The sequence below is a fragment of the Hesperophylax consimilis genome, chromosome 8 (assembly GCF_061612785.1).
Source record: "Hesperophylax consimilis isolate HC1 chromosome 8, BYU_Hcon_1.0, whole genome shotgun sequence".
NCBI classification, from domain to species: domain Eukaryota; kingdom Metazoa; phylum Arthropoda; class Insecta; order Trichoptera; family Limnephilidae; genus Hesperophylax; species Hesperophylax consimilis.
The window spans coordinates 9,719,020-9,733,191 of NC_142843.1; the positions used below are offsets into that span (position 1 = coordinate 9,719,020).

General features: G+C 34.1%; 1 protein-coding gene across 1 annotated transcript in view; it reads right to left on the reverse strand.

The window, feature by feature from the left end:
- Positions 1 to 3,677: 3,677 nt before the first annotated feature.
- LOC149421534 (uncharacterized) overlaps positions 3,678 to 14,172 on the reverse strand; it is a 32,467-nt gene continuing 21,972 nt past the window's right edge. The window contains exon 3 of the mRNA XM_089634918.1: positions 3,678 to 3,731. Coding sequence (XP_089491044.1) covers positions 3,678 to 3,731 — 54 coding nt within the window. The remainder of the gene's footprint in view (positions 3,732 to 14,172) is intronic.

Consider the following 14,172-nt stretch of genomic DNA (forward strand, 5'->3'; position numbering starts at 1 on the left):
CGAGACGATTGGTTTCTTCGCGGGTTCCGAACCATCGAGCCAACTCAGCCTACACCACACCAGATCACTCTATCACAGGAAGCAAGCTCATGGTGTACGGTTCACCGCAGTGGTTAAAGAGAAATGCCCTATATTCTCGATTAAGTCATTCCATTCGAACAACGAGTAGTTCAACGCACTCGTTGTTCGAGTGGAATGACTTTTAGTATGTAAGTATGTACCTTCGACGAGACTCAAGAATAATAATGTTGACCAATGTATGCAATTTCGACGGTGATTGCGAGCGGCCTGGATTGGAGAATCGATACCCTGAAAGACATCGACATTATTTTTTTAGATTGTTTTGGAATAGTATTGTGATGGTAAATCACAGTAAAGTCGACTTGTTATTTCACGAATTATTAGGACATGACTCAATGATCAATAAAATTAATATACAATGCGATTAAGAGATATGTATTCCAACGGGTATATCACTAGAAATAAAATAAATATACAAATCTATCTAATAAGAATATGGGCATACTTTCGACAAAATCTTTTGTAAAAATTTGCTCATACAAAAAAGAAGCTACTGCCAGGTGGACTGAAAAATAAAATACAAAACATATGTTAGAATAGTCTGCAAGACACTGAATACGTGCTGCAGGTAATATTAAAATAGTCAGCAAGAGTTAAAAAAAATAACAAATTTTAATAAAATTTTATATATTGAGGGATCTGTAGGATTTTAGGTCCAGTTTTATCCAGGATTATCAACTGAATCAATAATAATAATAATAGTCGGTCATTTTGAATAAACGTAGAATAACGAAAGATTTTTTAAATATTTATGTTGAGGGATCAGTAGGATTTATAGGCCCTGTTAGAAGTTTTACCGAGTCGAACCCTATGATATGAAAATATCTGGAGTCGGTGAATTATTTTTTTCCATTTGATCTCTGGTGAGTTGACGTGTTGTTCTTGTATTGTTTTATTTTATTTTATTTATGTAACGCCCAGAGGGCTTTTATATGGTTGGTATTATAATTTTATTTTGACAGATACAAACACAGGAAACAAAAACAGAAAATTACAGCTATTTGTAGGAATTTGTTTTGTATTTATTATGCTTATATAATGCACTTGCATAATGTGGATTTACTAGATGATCATTTGTGGAAAAGTGTGTGGAAGGGTTTAGTTTTCATATGGGGAAAATATAGCCAGGACATAAAGGCGGAAAATATTTCTTATTTATTCCAGAAGTTAGGGCAGGGGGATAGTAATTCAAAAAGTAATTTTATGCAATACATTCCATATTTCAAAGTAGTGAAAAAATATTAAATACAAATTATGTAAATATTTGTTCATGGAGGATATATGACCGTCTACCATCTCCAAGGACCAGGGGGACTCCTTCATGACCTATTTGTTTTCAATCAGTGGTGATATATGATATTTCTCGATAGATAGGTACCTACCTACTCATATTCCTTGATCCTCTCTACTTCCGTCTCCGCAATAATAAAAAAGCAAATATCATATAAAAAATGGAAACTTCAGTTTTTATCATATTTGTCTTCCACATAGATATCTTAATTAAAGTGTAGTGGCCCTTAGATTTTATTTTAAAGTTAACCACGTTAAAATTTTATTTAAATGGACAGTTTTTATTGATGTACTACAAATTAAACATGTCCAGTTTAATTATGAAATAGTGCAGTACTGGCATATATACCCTGAACCTTTTAAAGAAAATTTCGCAGACTTTTTTCCAAGCCAGTTGGTTCAATCAATAAGGTTCTCAGATCAGGAATTGCTTTAGTTTCGTTAGTCTATGCTTTTTACAAAATCCTTGAAAATAATGCGTTGCGTCGGATCGCAGTGGAAATCACGTACGATCAGGAAAACGATGTCCTAAGAAATTTATGGTTTCTATTGCTGTATGGTATGTGGCACAATCATGCTGAAACCATATTTTTTCGATATTAATAGGTTCAATTCATCATATAAAAAGTTTTATATATAACGATATCTAAGTTATTAAGCCAAATTAAATACTTTCAGAATGTTAGGAAACTTAAATCCAGCGTACCCCGTGGGCCATTATGTATAAATATGTTAATTTGTTTTTGATGGAAAATAGAAGACGCCTTTCGTATTTATAACATAAACAAACGCTTGAATAGGGAGGAAGCTACAACCGAAAATATATATATATATATATTCTTGGTATACCTTATATTGTAGGTATTAGGTATTAAAATCGCATGACAAACGGAGTCTAGAAACGTTCGATTTCAAGCACAAAACTGGTTTTTATTTATTTTGTAAATAATTTTATAAGAAAGCAAAAAAGTTAATCAAATGAAACTGTCACAATTGATCTTAGTTATAATACTGTATTTTTTTAAATTGTTTCTTTAACGCGTTCATACATTTCTATTAAAAAATATTTTTTTTTGTATTTTATACTTATGTTTTTCAATGAGTAATTTATGTTTTTATTTGTATTCTACTCAAGCGAAACGATAGGAAAACCTTCAATTTATTTAAAGCATATTTTTGGTATTCATAATGTTCACCAATTTGTTATAAAGATTAATCAATATAGTGATTTAGCATTAAGCTTCGCCTTAAATAGACTATGAAGAAGTTAGATTTCAGATGCCAATTTGTTGGTTATTCAATTGAAAATCATGGCGCAACTCACTACCATTAATTAGGTATTAACCTAAATCCATAAATATCTAAAAAAAATTAATAAGATGTTTATTTGAAATATTATCATTTCCTGGTATCATTTCAGTCCAAATTCTAAAAGATATTAAAATCATTCAGCCTTGCCTAATTAGTTTCGTAAACAGTTTTATTATCTCGCATTGCCAAATCTCTGCGAATTTTATCGCTATGTCCATGAATTAATTCGAAGGTTATTTAGAGGATAAAAATAATCTAGACAAAGTAAAACAACACCGAATCTGGCATTAAAAAGTGTTTCAAGCGAAGAGGTAGGTACGTCCTTTTGGGAGCAGATGAACCAGTCAAAGTGAATAATATCAATTCCTGGTTCTAGACTTTCAGCTTCCTTCTTTTCTTTCTTTTTTGATTCTTTTACGGTCTGCCGTGAGCATTCGGGGCATCTTTCGAACACCTTCCGATATTTTTGACATTATCGGAAGTTGTGCTCAAGATGCTCAAGGTGTGTTCGAATGCTCGCGGAAGACCACGAACGAACTTCAGCCACGACGATATGGTAAAAGATGAGGTTCAACGCTTCCTCAATAACTTGGCGGCGAGCTGGTATGCTATGGGTATTGGATACACAAAAATTGCCACAGCGCTTACATAAATGCATCGACCGAAATTGCAATTATGTAGAAAAATTGATACATTTTCAAGTTTATAAATGATGCAAAACTAATTAAAAATATATTCTTAAATACTAACCAATTTTTTTTTAAATCAAATTTTTAAAAATACGCTAAAATTGTTCGTGGTCGTATTAACTCAACATTTTCTTTGCGGGGTTTTCACTAATGATAAAGTCGATACAAAATTACATCAAATTTTCAAAAGAAAACCTTTTTTTGGTAAAAAGCATTTTCCAAATATTTTTTAGGGTAGCCCATATTAATCACCATCATCTCATATCATCTCGTATTCACCATTCCTCCCCCACGTGACGGGGTGGTTTAGGGTGGGCGTAGAGTGCGTATGGCGAGGAAGGGGGAGCGTGTGGCTGGGGGCTGGGGGGTATAAACATGTTATTAACAGGGTGTTTGCTTAGATAGCATTCCGCGCCACGCTGATTAGGGGATGATCGGGGAAGAGAGGCGCTTCTCAATTGGTTATTAAATTTGATTGTAGTATTATTTTACTAGAGAAATAAAATCTTTTTTTTGTAAAAAAGCATAGGTCAAGCTTCGCCAACGATTTTAAGCGTCTAAATGAAGACTATCAATGTTTAATACTGTTCTAACCGTACACCAAGTCACATCCAGCAAGGGCGGCAAAATAAAATGAACACTACACCCCTGAGTCTCACGCGCTTCATAATATACACCTTCGAGTTTATTATTCCGAGTCTTAACTTGACCCTTCTCAAGTACCTAGTTGGTTCCCTCGCATTCTGGGGCATCACCGACTTTTTTTATCATGCTGCTGACTTAACTGAAAAATCTAATCAGTCATTCGTCATTTAGCTGATGTATCAAAAACCTCTTTCGATTTTCTTCACAAGAAAATTTCACTGAAAAGTGAATGAAAAGTTTTTTGATAAGTAGTTGAAATAACTATTAATTTTTCTGAACCCTATCTTGGCAGAAAAAAAAGAATTATAGGTAACTTTCCCTTTATATATATGTTGAGAAACAATGAAACAAAAGGGATGCAAAAGGAAAACTTGAAGAGGAAGGGAGAAGGGGGAAAACGGTCCCAGCGGAGGAGTTACTCGGAGAGTAGAAGGCACCAACTAAAAATGTTTTCTATTTTCAATTCACGATCTATTTATGAAATTCCTATCCTTTTAATAAATGTGCATTTTATGCTGGGAATCATCACTGCATGCCAGGATATGTGATCAGGGTAGATTTAAAATATATCCGCCCCCTGGGGCACCGAAATGAAACCAAATTAGGGGGCACTTATTTTTCAGGGAAATTTGTATTTTCGCGTGATGTCATGTGTTGTTATATAAGGTACCTACATATTACGTATATTATAGAAATATGACTAAAAAGTAAATTTTGATAAAACCTTCATTAATATATTTTCCTTGCTTTGGAAACTCTTCTTCCAGCTCTAAAAACATAGGTGCACCTGCAGGTAAAAATATTTTGTAACCAGTTAGTCATATCAATGATCTATGTATGATAACTTACATACCGTCAAGCCACAAAATCGGGCACACGCCGAGAAAACGGTGGACAAAGATTTATGGCGAGAAAAATGTCACATTGTATCTGTTATAACTTTTTTGTTTTAAAAGACAAAACAATGTAAAATTGAACATAGATACTGTGTCGTGTTATTTTTTTAGTATTTTGGTTGAATAACTACAAAAAATAGTATTTTGGAAATAATGTGTGTTCATATATACCAATTGACAATCGAATATTGATTGCAAGATACAACATTGGTGTGACAGTCAAAAGGGTCCCATTAAGTTATTCCAAAAATAAAGATAATAAGTATGGTAAACATATAGCATTGCAAATTGTCTGATGATAATAGAATTCAATAATATATGTATTATTGATTTATTTCATGCTGATGTTGGATACCATAAAACAATTCCAATATGGAGCATCGGTCCATCTCCGTCCAACAACGGCCCAGAATGTGCTGAATTGAACCCAGAATTCCTAAGGGAAGTCAGTCCGCTTATTCATTCCATGGATACCAAGGGGCAAGGGATGGGGTTGCTACGTATATTTTAATTTTGAGATTATTCCGCCTGCCCGGGGGGTTATTAAATGCCTCGTGGGGTTGCGCAGGAGGGGAGATATGGTAAGTGGGGAAATTATTAGGAAATCATATTTTTGGCATTGGAAGAGAACACTCGGAAAAGATTTTGCAAATCTGGCTATCTAATGTATTTGAACATTGTCGATCTTTGTTTATAGCCAAAATCGTAAATGTGAATTTAAATATTTAGATGCCTATTCGCACCACTGTAGATTTATTTTATTTATTTATTACATTACATTAGATACATGTATATAGAAAAAATTACACGATAATAATATTACAATAACTGTATGAGTATATTAAAAATGAGTACAAGTGTTATTATGAATTGAAGATCGACATTAGTTCTTAGCTAGGAAGATTGCCCGTTCTAAGGAACCAAATGATGTTAAAATTGCTTAAAATTTATTCTGTAAAATTAAAGTGTTGTTTTTTTTGTTAATTAAAATTGAATGTATATTAAGTATTTACTAAATGAGCCATTAATAAAATTATAAGTGACTTTATTTATAGTTTTTCAAACTCCACCCTCCCCAAGCCAGTCAACCATTTAGTTATTATTGAACCGATGAAGGACATTTTGCAAGTTTTAGTATTTAATTCTTGGAAATTTTATTATATAATTTCGGTCGCAAATATGTATACGACTTTTAATTCTTTGCCGTATTGCTCCCTGGGACCGCGAGATCCTTTCGAGTGTGACTTCGTGTGATATACAGGGTGTATGGGCACGTACCCGACAAACTTTAACCAGCTTTTCCTTAGCACATTTGGAGTAAAAAATGTTATTGGCACTTTGCTGTCCGGTAACATTTTATTTCTATTAAAAACAAAAAATTATAAAAAAAAGTGGGTGTGTCAAGCCTACGCAAGACAGAAGTGAAACTTCTTTTGTTAAACCGTATGAACCACAATCAATTACGTATTTCACTCGTATTACACTCACGACGCAGTATACTAACCAAGCAGCTGATGCTTGGCGTGGCGCAGTTCGCTGGTGTCTGAGAGAGAGGAAAGAAGAGAAGAGAGAGAACGTTCGTGAGCGGCTCCCCCACCTCAACAAGCGCATATGGTGAGAGAGGGACAGTGAACGGTGAGCGGTGGTGGGGGTACCCGCATTTTCGTGTCGATCCTGACTCGGTTTTACTCCGTCCCTGAAAATCCATTACGCGCCTAAAGAAGTTTCACTTCAAAATCCACACTCCGTCACTGTCATTGGCATTGTTTATCGTGTTCAACAGCTGTTATTAGCAAGTGTGTCAAAAAGCGTCTTCGCTCTTTCATACACACTAAATAATAATAGTTAAAAATGAGACGAATGGTGCCATGCCATTTCGTTGTGATTTTAAAAGCGCGCCAATGTAGGTACGTACGTATATTATTCAACTCGAATAAAATATTGCCAGATGGGTTTTCAAACTGTGACAAAGGATGTGAATAATAATTTTTTTATTAAAAAAAAATGTTACCGGACAGCAAAGTGCCCATAACATTTTTTACTCCAAATGTGCTAAGGAATAGCTGGTTAAAGTTTGTCGGGTACGTGCCGATACACCCTGCATTTATGATCAATTTTATCATTCAATTGAATCATAAAAAAAAATTAAGAAAATTACTATCGTGTGCACTATGAAAGCTGGAATCTGTTTATCGGTGAGAACATTGAGTTTTATTGTCTTAAATTTCAATTCAAGTAGTAAAGCTGATTGATACCATTAACAACTGATACGGTTTACCTAATCACAGAATCGCAGCATCTTCATTTTTATATCCTACCTATTGCAAGAACTTACTGCAAGTAATTAGGTTTAAATGTTGTGACGGCCAATTACGAAATTAGGAAATAGAAATAGACAGAAGAGTTTCATAATGCCATCACAGGAAATGCTTTCACATTTCCGTAATTTATCCGGCAAAACGCTTGTTGGCGTATAATAAAGAAGAACACAAGAAATTTCGTGATCTAAAATTCTGACTATTCTTTGCTTAAAATTCAAATAGAGAAATGTGTTTCATCAACATTATGATATTTTGATTTCGTTCAAATGGGATGGCGATATATACCGTAGATAACAAGCAAGTATAAGAGAGACAGAGCTCGTGCTAAATGGGCTAGAACCAAAAGATACTATAAGCCAGTGACAACATTGAGTTCCATTCAAATCTGCATTAAAGGCATTTCTAGTATGTATTAAATTCTTTAAAGAAAGTGCTGGAGAAGGAGCGAGCACATGAGACATGCTGAATAGATTCACGGTATATGAGACATGCTGGGTAGAGTCATGGCACACAACAAAACAAAAGTAGAATCATGGCACACGAGACTTGCTGGGTAGATTCATTTGACACAAAACATGCTGTGTAGATTCATGGCACACGAGATATGTTGAGTAGATTCATGGCACACCAGACATGCTGAGTAGTTTCATGGCACATGGATTTATTTCAGTGAAGAAAAGAAAATTAATATTTTTTTTCGGTTGTCATCTAACCTTTATTAACCACTAGAACGATTTTTAGCATATAATGCCAGTGTGCAAAAAGTTTTGAGCAATCTTTTGCCATCATGTGCCGTATTTAAATAATCTAAAAATATTAGATAAAAGTCGATATATAGGTGGATTCATTGGCTTTAACTTTGATTCCATATTAATATTTTGAGGAATGATATTAATTAAATAAAATGGTAAATGTATATATATAGAGTGGAATTAAGTTTGGATAACCAATGTATTATTGATCAATACTAAAATAAATACATAAAATTCATGTATTACCAAGGTTCCTGTCAATAAACCACTGCAAAACAGATTTTTTTTATTGTTCGCTAAATATAATTTACTTTCCGCCAAACCAGATTTCCAGAGAATGTATTATAACATATTACAAAGTACCTACATTTCCAGAGAATGTATAATAACATATTACAAAGTACAAACATTTCCAGAAAATGTATAATAACATATTAAAAAGTACACACATTTCCAGAGAATGAATAATAACATATTACAAAGTACCTACATTTCCAGAGAATGTATAATAACATATTACAAAGTACCTACATTTCCAGAGAATGTATAATAACATTTTACAAAGTACCTACATTTCCAGAAAATGAATAATAACATGTTACAAATTACCTACATTTCCAGAGAATGTATAATAACATATTACAAAGTACCTACATTTCCAGAGAATGTATTATAACATATTACAAAGTACCTACATTTTCAGAGATTGTATGTGTTATAACATATTACAAAGTACTTACATCTAAAAGTAACCATTTGAAACATTTATTCAGATCCTAAATCGTAGTTTTCCATTATAGATGTAGTTGAGAAGTGTTTAACGCGGTGTCGACTATTAAATTAAACTTTACTTAGTAAGATTGAAACAAATCTCGTTGCGAACTGCCGAGGGGGTTGGAATCCACTATGAGCCTACAAGGTGGAACGGATATACTTTTAGGGTGGATTGGCGGTGGATGGGGAGGAAAAAGTGGCGCCATGCCAGTGATTCATCCCGCCAGCCTTTCGAGCAAATTGTTTCATCGTTGCACGGAGAAAAATAAGTATTGCTAATTTATTGAAAATCACTTCAAATTGTTCGTAATCCGATTAAAAACGGAATTGCAGGTTCTTAACGAATGTATTGTTAGTTCCCCGATAAACTTTTAATAAAATTGAAATTAATTATCACGTGTTCCCTATTTCTTTTTTGGATTTGAACATGAACACTTGTTCCGATATATTGAGAATTTTCAAAAAGTTTACTAGGAAACGGCCTGCAATATCGTTTTAAGCTGGATTACCAAAAATTTTAACAAGTTAAGTCTTTTAGTAGGTACTTTACTTTTTAATTATTTATTTAATATATATAAGTGGGTACAGTGGTGTTATATAAATTACATATGGTTAGAAAATATATTTATGATCGCAATCTCACCAAAGAAGAAACTGGTTCTTGTGAAAATGAGGTGAGCGAGTTACACTAATTATAAGGAAAATATAACAACATATGCAATATGTAAGTATATATATAAAATAGGAACAATTGAAACTTCTGGATTATCTATATGTGTAGGTGACAGGTGTACATACATAGGAATCTATTATATACTAAATATTGAGCAATCAATAGAGTAATTAGAAACATCTAAATAAAGTAGAGATGAATAAATGATAATAAATGTAAATAAAGGAAAAAAAAACTTTATTTAGTTGACACAGTAGATAATCATAATTGACACATTCCATTGAAATTCCTGTCGATTCAATTATCACGGAAAATTACGATATTTTAGCACTTTTTCTACGAATTCCACATAATATTAAAAACAAAAAACTTCTTACAGAAAGGGATTTAAAAAACCAAAAATTATTTTTCGTCACTTTTTTCAATTTCGGATGAAATATAAGCTTTGTACCGGCTCGGCGTTCTCGTCACTCTCGTTTATATATTCATCCTTTGATCAACAGAAGAGTCCATATAAAATACACCAGATATAAGCCCAGAGTGTTGTGTGGTGTGTGTCGTGTGATGTAGACGGAAACGGTTTGGTACCGTCCACTCCAGTGTCCCGTCTCCCGACTACAGTCATAACACAATCGCAAAAACACTTAATTCTGTGAACCACGCACCACGAGAGGCCGCTAATAAAACGCGGGTTCGTTGATCTGATTCGTGCTCTGTGCCTTCAAACAGCAAGTAAAAACCTACTAAAACAATTCGTTCTTTCGGACAGACGGTTCAATTTTTGGTCTGTCTTGGTGTCTTCCACTCTGAGTTTAAACACAAAATGAAAGAAAAATGCCGAATGAATTCATTAGTGAACCGATTTCAGCATTCTGCGTCTTTCATTCGAGCTCGGAATGAAAGAAAAACGAAACGGAATGAATGCTCTTTCATTTCTCTAAGTACGATTTACAGTTTTTTTCGTACAGGAATACTAATGAGCACGACTTCGTTCGACGGTATCATAGTGGGAAAGGACGGATCAATGTTCATTACTATATCATTTTGTATGTGCCGTGTAAACGCGGAATGAAAAAAAATGAACATTCACCCGAGTGAATGTTCATTTTACTGACGTCATTTCAAACGTCTTACAGGACAACGATAACCCGAGATAAGATCTTTTCAATTTCATTTGGATAGTCAAAATATTAAATTACATTTGTTTAAATTTTAGTCGGATATTACATCACTTATTATATCACAAATAGGACCGCTCTACAGAACACTTGTTCTCTGTTCTAGATAGTCTGTGTTGTTTTCCAGTCGGTTTTTATTTAATACATTTCATAGGAGTGTTCTTTGTTCGTGCACGGATTATGTGAATAGATGAAATATTTCCATTTTAATTCTTGTTTGGGTTTTTATTTTATTTTATATAAGTATTTCACAGATACTCGAAGAGCCACAGAAGAGGCAAAAAGAAGCAAGAGTAAAAAGTCGGCTAAAAGAGACAGGAATAGACCAGAAGGATCGGTAAGAATTAAGAAGAAACAGAAAGAGCCAGGAAAATATGATATGAGCCAAGATGTTGCAAGAAGATGCAAGAAGAAGCAAGAAGATTGATGAAGATACTAGAAGATTCAAGAAGAGACAAGACTAGCCAATAATTGACCAGAAGAGGCAAGAAGGGACAAGGTTAGCCAAGAAGGGTCAAAAGTTGAAAGAAAAGGCAAGAAGAGATAAGACTAGCCAAGAAGGGGCGAGACATACAAGAATAGGCAAAAAGAGGCAAGAGGAGACTAGAAGAGAATATAAGAGACACTAAGAGACAAGATGAGCCTAGCAGGGTCGATAAAATGCAATAAGAGGCATGAAGAGACGGGAAGAAATTGGAAGAGACGAAATGCGGCGATGATAAGTAAGAAGATTCAAGAGGAAACAAGATGACTCAAGTAGCGGTGAGAAGATGAAAAAATATGCAAGAAGACTCAAGGCGATCCAAGAGCAAGAGGCGAGAAGAACCGAGAGAAACTATAAGAAACAAGAAGAGATAAGACGAGACAAGATGAACCCAGTAAGAGTCAAAAAAGAGTAAAGGAAATGTAAGAAGAGACAAAAAGAAGAAAAACATTAAGAAGAAAAAATAACGCTCAGTCAATTCATTTATTCCTGCCCACTCTAAATTCCAATATTGGCTTATCAAGTTGTCTGTATACCGGTCGATTAAACTTCAACCTCCTTCCAATCCTCAGAGCATGTGTTCCAAGTCCTAACAAATCAGTGCCCCCTGGTGTACCGGTCGCACCGGGACAAGAGTGCTCCTGGCTGGGGTGGTACAATCATATCGTATCGATTATGACTTAAAGTGATACACCACTTCGTGTGAAATTTGGTGTCGGGCAGCTAACAATGACACCCTTATGTAGATGTCGATAAGGTTAAAATTCCCGTCTGTTTTGATTTATGCATGAAAAACAGATCGCCAAAAAGTGAGCTTTATTATATTTTGAACTTTAAAGCAGTTTTTATAGGCCTGATACTTTATTTTTTTCTGAACTTATAAAAATACTTAATTATTTCAAAGGCCAAGATGTGTTCTACTCGTATTAATATTTCTAAGCGATCAAAATTTTCAAACCTAAAACACATGATTTTGAATTACTACGTTGTGCTTCGCGTTAAGAAGTAATTACAATATAAGACATATTAAAGAATATGTATAGAAATAACGTGTCAGATTTGACATTCCTCCTCACTAGGGTTTCCTGTTCTGAGGCGGCCTATAGTAGTTTATTATTTAAATATTGTTGTATTACTTACTAACTATGATTTCATACTTATGTAAGAATATAAAAAAACACAATATTTACAAACGCGTCTGGGCAGGCAGCCCAAAGAGGAACTGGTGTCCATAATATCCGTGACCGCAAAGATATGTTTGTACTCAGGTACGTCAATTATATTTCCAAATACACTACAAGTAATTTAAATAGGTAATTATCAAAAAATAAGTTAATATTCATTTATTATTGATACGATGGAGTTCCACCAAGTTTAATAAACGGTTGAAAAATAGACATTCTATTGGAATAATTTATTGGATAACCAACACCTCTGGCGTAGGTTACCCCAACTGATTTGCTGTTTGGTGAGCAGTGGTGCCTGGGTTCAGAGGGTGAGGTATGTCCGTGTCTTGGCGGTTATTGTGTCTGAGAGGCTGATTTAGGGAAACCTTCTCCAGCTGGATTCTCTCGACACATCGCCTTGCACCGCAATGGAAGGGGTGGATTCATTCGTCTATCACTCCTGAACACACTGACCCCCAGATTCCTACCCACCCCTCATTCCTTTCCCTCCCATAACCTACTCTCCTTCATTTCCGTAAAATACCCTACACACAGCATCTCCCAAAAATGACAGGCCCAGGAGAAAATTATTTTTCTCAAGGCCTTCTGTGTGGAGTCAATGCAAAATAAAACCACAAGTCTTACATAGAAACTCATTTTACAAACCATACTGCACACAAATTCTAACAAAATTACAAAATTTTACAATTTATTATAATACGAAATACTCATTTTTCAAAAAAGTTTTCAAATTCAAAAAAGAAAATCTATATAAATATTTGTTCGGAAGATTAACAAAATACACATCACATGTCGTCACCCAAATGAAAGAATTACCGAGCTCAGTACCTACCTATGTCTCAAAATTTAGAGAATTTAATTAAGATTATGGTATGAATCAGAGTAACTGCGTAAATGTTTTTTAAAAAATTTAATTTTAACATTTTTATTTTTTGTAAAAATTTCATTTTCAATATTCGCAAAGAATGTGACTTTACCAGGGAACCCCATTCTATAAGGTCAAATTGTACATGATTTGTGAATTAAATATTAAATCAAGTTTTTTTTGTAAATATGTACAATTTTTAACCCAGGAGCGATGAAAACATAGATAATCTACCTAGATTTATCCGTTTATCCCATGTTCTTAGGATCTATAAATGTGGCACATTATGACAAGCGATCTCTCAAAACGAAATGGCAAAATATGCCAAAAAATCACTCCAGTGGTTTTAAGTAAGCTTTTGTAAGCATGTTAAAATATTAAAAGAGAGGAAAATTATAAATCAGTATCTTTTGAAAACATAACATAAGCTTTAATTTTTGTTAGGTTGCAACATCGAATCTATATTCTTCTTTCCCATATCCATAATCTATATCTTGGTATTTCTTTTGAAGTCGCTTATTTTATTTATGGTTTATATTGCAAGAGGGAGGATATAAAATAGTTTTTATTGGGAAATATTACTCATTTCTTTGTCCAAAGGTCGTTTTAGTTGCGGGTTGGTGGAATGTGTGTTGTAATGAGGTTCTTGTGATTAGTATGTGCAAAGTTATCTTGGTTTTTGAATGCGTAAATTAAAATATCTTATGAATATAATTGTTATAGAGAAAGCATTGTCTGTAGAAGTTCTGATGAGGACTCTAAATATAAGTTTCAAAATTGCCTTTTGCTACAATAACATTTTTTTACAATAACCCCACACAAGGGGCCTACAGGAGCCTAGGGATGCTGTGTGGGTGTATTTTTTAAGGAAAGGAAGGAGAAGAAATTCGGGAAGGAAAATGGTATTTGCGTTGGGTAGGAATCTAGGGGTCAGAGTGTCCAGGAGTGACGGACATATGAATATATCCCTCCAGCTGCGGCGAAAGGCGAAGGGTCGTCCCAAACCAGCCTCTCCCGATCTGGCAT